This window comes from Clupea harengus, unplaced genomic scaffold, assembly GCF_900700415.2.
Source record: "Clupea harengus unplaced genomic scaffold, Ch_v2.0.2, whole genome shotgun sequence".
Taxonomy (NCBI): Eukaryota; Metazoa; Chordata; class Actinopteri; order Clupeiformes; family Clupeidae; genus Clupea; species Clupea harengus.
Window position 1 is genome coordinate 1 of NW_024880636.1, and position 5000 is coordinate 5000.

The window sequence follows — 5000 nt, forward strand, 5'->3', positions numbered from 1 at the left end:
CGTTGATCCTACAGTTTGTGACTGGTAGCTGGAATGAGGAAGTCTGTGCTAATCCATCACTCATTATGATGGACCTTTGCCCTTTGCCCCACGCCTCTCACTTGTGAATGAATGTCAACAGAAACAGCAGCAGGCAAACAGTGTGACTGCAGCAAAAGATTGCAGCCCCATGTGCTATTGCCAGTTTGGAAACTGTAGGAAAGAAACATGATGATAAGAAACATGCTGGCACTGTTCTAACCTAGCATGGATGGAATATCCAAAGTGTGGTGTTTTGAGTATGCAGTGAAATGTCATGGTATGGTGTGGTGTTTTGAGTATGCAGTGAAATGTCATGGTATGGTGTGGTGTTTTGAGTATGCAGTGAAATGTCATGGTATGGTTTGGTGTGGTGTTTTGAGTATGCAGTGAAATGTCATGGTATGGTGTGGTGTTTTGAGTATGCAGTGAAATGTCATGGTGTGGTGTTTTGAGTATGCAGTGAAATGTCATGGTGTGGTGTTTTGAGTATGCAGTGAAATGTCATGGTATGGTTTGGTGTGGTGTCAGGATGGATAGGGCACATCCGATGACAGAGAGGAAGTCAACCTTTATAATATGTTACTGTCTGTATTCCCCTTTGTGCTATGCCAAGACAAAAGTCACTTATGAACAAGGAAACTGTTGAGTGAGTATGACTCATAAACTGTCCTCTATTGGCCTGATAAAAACACCTTAAAGGACCTCGACAAGACACACACCCCAGGGAAAGTTCACAAGTTGAGATAAGAGGAAGGAAGTGGCTACTATAGTGTGGACAAGGAAAGGTGGCAGTGTGCTATTCTGCAATGAAAGTATGTGAGATTCAGAACTACATTTGATTCAATTGTCTATGTGTGTGTTTGTGTTTGGGTGTGTGTGTGCGCGCGTGTGTTGGAAATTAAGTTTCTTCATTAGGTCCTGTTTATGTGGATTCACAGATGGAGATCCTTCAAGAATGTGGCGTACTGCTTTGTGTTCTTGTGTTCGCTTTCGCAAGATCGGAGAATGGTGAGTGACCGATTTCAGTCAGTGGAATTCCTCTCCACGTTAAAATTTCAGAAGAATTATTTGTTTATAGGCGTCAAAATAATACAAAATAACTTAATAATATAACATGATAATATAATAACAAAATAATACATTTGTTTTGAAGTAAATGTATGATTTTATGAATGAACCATGGAGTGCATAGCCTTTGTGTCTAGTGAGGCTCAAAGTGAGGTGAAGTGATAGTGAATAGAAAGCCTGACTCTGCCATGATCCTGGACTATTTTTGATACAACTCAGCCTGTGCAAGAAAGTTTTAATCTCACACTCATGTTTTAAGTACATTTTTTATTCTGCAGTCAGTGTTCCAGGAATGTCCATTTAAGTGACTTGCATGAGAGTATTTCAGATCTCAGATCTCAAATATCTGAATTTCACTTGTGGGAATTGTTGTAAATGTACCTTGACTCTCCCTGTCTGGAATTGCGATCATTAACTTTAGTGTAACGGGTCACTTGCTTCAATGTTTTTTTTTTATCACAGAGATCATAAAACTCAGAAGCCCTGACTCAGTAAGCTCTCAGTGCCACACACACACAACCATGTCCTGCAAAATCACCTCCCAGGACGAGCCCTCCATCAGCATGTTCGCCTGGATCGGCCCTGGTGGGGCGACTCTGTGTAAGCTAGACGAGCGTGGGGGAGTCGTCTTCAACGACAGCGCAGTGAGCTGCACATACAGAGACAAACAACTGGACCTGACCATCCGTCACACCAAACCGATCCACGAGGGACGGTATATTTGCAAGCTGCGCTCCAATTTAGGAGGAAAGCATTCCTACACGCAACTGAAACTAAGAGGTTTGTATGCAGCGCATGCATTTGAGCGTTACCAAGGTGATACCAAGATTTCAGATGATAACCAAAGTAGTGTTATATGATAAAGGAAGCACGTTCCACATCTGATATTAATCAGTAGTAAACGGTCACCTCTGCCCAGTGTAATACCTCCACCTTTATAGTGAAACACCACCTCTGCCTAGTGTTTTACATTTTACATTTACATTTAGTCATTTAGCAGACGCTTTTTTCCAAAGCGACTTACAATGTATACACATTTTACATTGATGGCACACTGCACATCAGGAGCAATTAGGGGTTCAGTGTCTTGCTCAAGGACGCTTCGACCGGGATTCGAACTAGCAACCTTGTGATTACTAAACGACTTCTCTACCCCCTGTACGACTGTCGCCCCTCTACCTTTATAGTGAAACACCACCTCTGCCCAGTGTAATACCTCCACCTTTATAGTGAAACACCACCTCTGCCCAGTGTAATAACTCCACCTTCATAGTGAAACACCACCTCTGCCCAGTGTAATACCTCTACCTTTATAGTGAAACACCACCTCTGCCCAGTGTAATACCTCTACCTTTATAGTGAAACACCACCTCTGCCCAGTGTAATACCTCTACCTTTATAGTGAAACACCACCTCTGCCCAGTGTAATACCTCCACCTTCATAGTGAAACACCACCTCTGCCCAGTGTAATACCTCCACCTTCATAGTGAAACACCACCTCTGCCCAGTGTAATACCTCCACCTTCATAGTGAAACACCACCTCTGCCCAGTGTAATACCTCCACCTTTATAGTGAAACACCACCTCTGCCCAGTGTAATAACTCCACCTTTATAGTGAAACACCACCTCTGCCCAGTGTAATACCTCCACCTTCATAGTGAAACACCACCTCTGCCCAGTGTAATACCTCCACCTTTATAGTGAAACACCACCTCTGCCCAGTGTAATAACTCCACCTTTAGAGTGAAACACCACCTCTGCCCAGTGTAATACCTCTACCTTTATAGTGAAACACCACCTCTGCCCAGTGTAATACCTCTACCTTTATAGTGAAACACCACCTCTGCCCAGTGTAATACCTCTACCTTTATAGTGAAACACCACCTCTGCCCAGTGTAATACCTCCACCTTTAGAGTGAAACACCACCTCTGCCCAGTGTAATAACTCCACCTTTATAGTGAAACACCACCTCTGCCCAGTGTAATACCTCCACCTTTATAGTGAAACACCACCTCTGCCCAGTGTAATACCTCCACCTTTATAGTGAAACACCACCTCTGCCCAGTGTAATACCTCTACCTTTATAGTGAAACACCACCTCTGCCCAGTGTAATACCTCCACCTCTTTATCTGCCAGAGTGCCACAACCAGCTCCATTACCACATTCTTGATGGCAATGTGACCTGCGGGGCGAGAGGAGTTTACCCAGAGGCCCACATCCACTGGTTCCAGGGACCCCAGAACCTCACCCACTCCTCAGTCTCCCATCCCAGCATACCGGCTGAGGATGGCACCTTTGAGGTAGCCAGCACCCTTCCCCACCAACACCAGTCGGCTTTGAACTGTTCCCTGTGGTCCCCCAGCACTGGCAGGTTGCTCAGCAGCATACAGATGTCTCCACCGGCGTCCCCTCCACAGTCACGAGACACATTCTCCAGGGCAACCTCTTTTGGAGCTGTTGGGACAACCGTGACACTTTTTGCAGTAGCACTCATTCTATTGTAAATATGTTGTTTTAGAAAGTTCGAAATGAGATTGTCTGCTAAATGACTGAATGTAAATGTAAATGACTGAGTAGTATGCGACATCAAGTGTCGTAACTAGTTCTGATTTTCTACGGACAGGTCTGAATGTGTTAATTTTGTTCACAGCCGATGTCTCTATGCTGTAGCTCAGTAGCACAAGGGTAGTGATGGTGGATACTGAAGTAGATCCTGTACTTTTTTTTGCTGTACAACACTGACCCCTGCTGGTTGGAATACACATTCAAAAATCATTTCTGATTTGCAGGTGCAATCAGAAAGAAGACTGAATACATTTCTCACTTGATTGCAAACATACAGTAGGAATTAGAATAGTTAAAATGCCTAAAATTATCCTTTTAGATCATAAAAATAAAAAGGCATTAAAAATAAGATCTGGAAAATCGTGGTGGAGCACATGTGAATATGTACTAAGAAACACAAGTGAGTTGAGCACTTAAAAAGACCATTAGACGCCCAAGTGCCACGGTACGACACACATGTAAAACGATGTGAGAGATAAGTGCCTTTCTCGCGTTTGCACTTTTGTTTTGTCAAACAGGACCATTCTTCCGGCAGAAATGTCCTCTGAACTGTCCCTGAGATGCTCCTGGACTTAACACCTTTTACAAAAACCTCTCTTGACCCAGTATCAAATCAGCACACTCACCTCTTCAGGTCTAATGTGTGTCTGTCATGCATATTCACACACACACACACAAAAAAGTGAACAGATAATAACAAATAGAGGTAAACAGTGAGTTCACAGTTTGGGTACATGGCCAACCTCAGACAGGCTTGTATCTATTCAAGCGATTCAATGGTTTTATTCCCCTTAGTGATCGAGGCTCCCAGTCTTGGTATGTCCTTTTAGTAGACAGTGCACAAGAAGCCATTGTGTCATTTCCTCTTTTGTATGAATTCAAGGTCTTTTTTCTCACCTAGTGTTTGGGAGTGTGTGTGTGTGTGTGTGTTTGGGAGTGTGTGTGTGTGTTTGGGAGTGTGTGGGGGTCAAGACTGGGAAACAATAAAGGACCAGTTGGTAAATTCTGCACTGAAGCATTTTTATTTTTTATTTTAAATGGTTTGTGTGACTTGTCCTGATGTTTGATTTTCTCATCCTTGGTGTGCTATTCTTTACACCACTAGGGGGCAAACGTGCCTCGTGGTAATGGGTGTTTCTGTTCTTCCAGTGTTCTAGAGGATAAAGTTGTGCTTCTTTTTCCTGTTACCTCCCATTTATGCATTCCTCGGCTGACGAATGATTTTATGAAAGTCATTTCACCAAATTTACGACGGTGGTTTGCAAAATCATTTTCAGAGTGAACAGAAGTGGAGTGGATGAGAGGAGAGATACGGGTGCAGAAAGAGGAGAAGAGGGGGAAA

At 43.4% G+C, this 5000-nt stretch overlaps 1 protein-coding gene across 1 annotated transcript; it reads left to right on the top strand.

Annotated features, from left to right (window-relative positions):
• Nucleotides 1–184: 184 nt before the first annotated feature.
• LOC122132518 lies at nt 185–4661 on the top strand. Its single transcript, XM_042707203.1, has 4 exons — nt 185–833; nt 960–1029; nt 1552–1869; nt 3230–4661. Exons 1-4 carry the CDS (start codon nt 828–830, stop codon nt 3595–3597), a joined length of 762 nt encoding a protein of 253 aa, XP_042563137.1. The 5' UTR covers nt 185–827; the 3' UTR covers nt 3598–4661.
• Nucleotides 4662–5000: the final 339 nt, after the last annotated feature.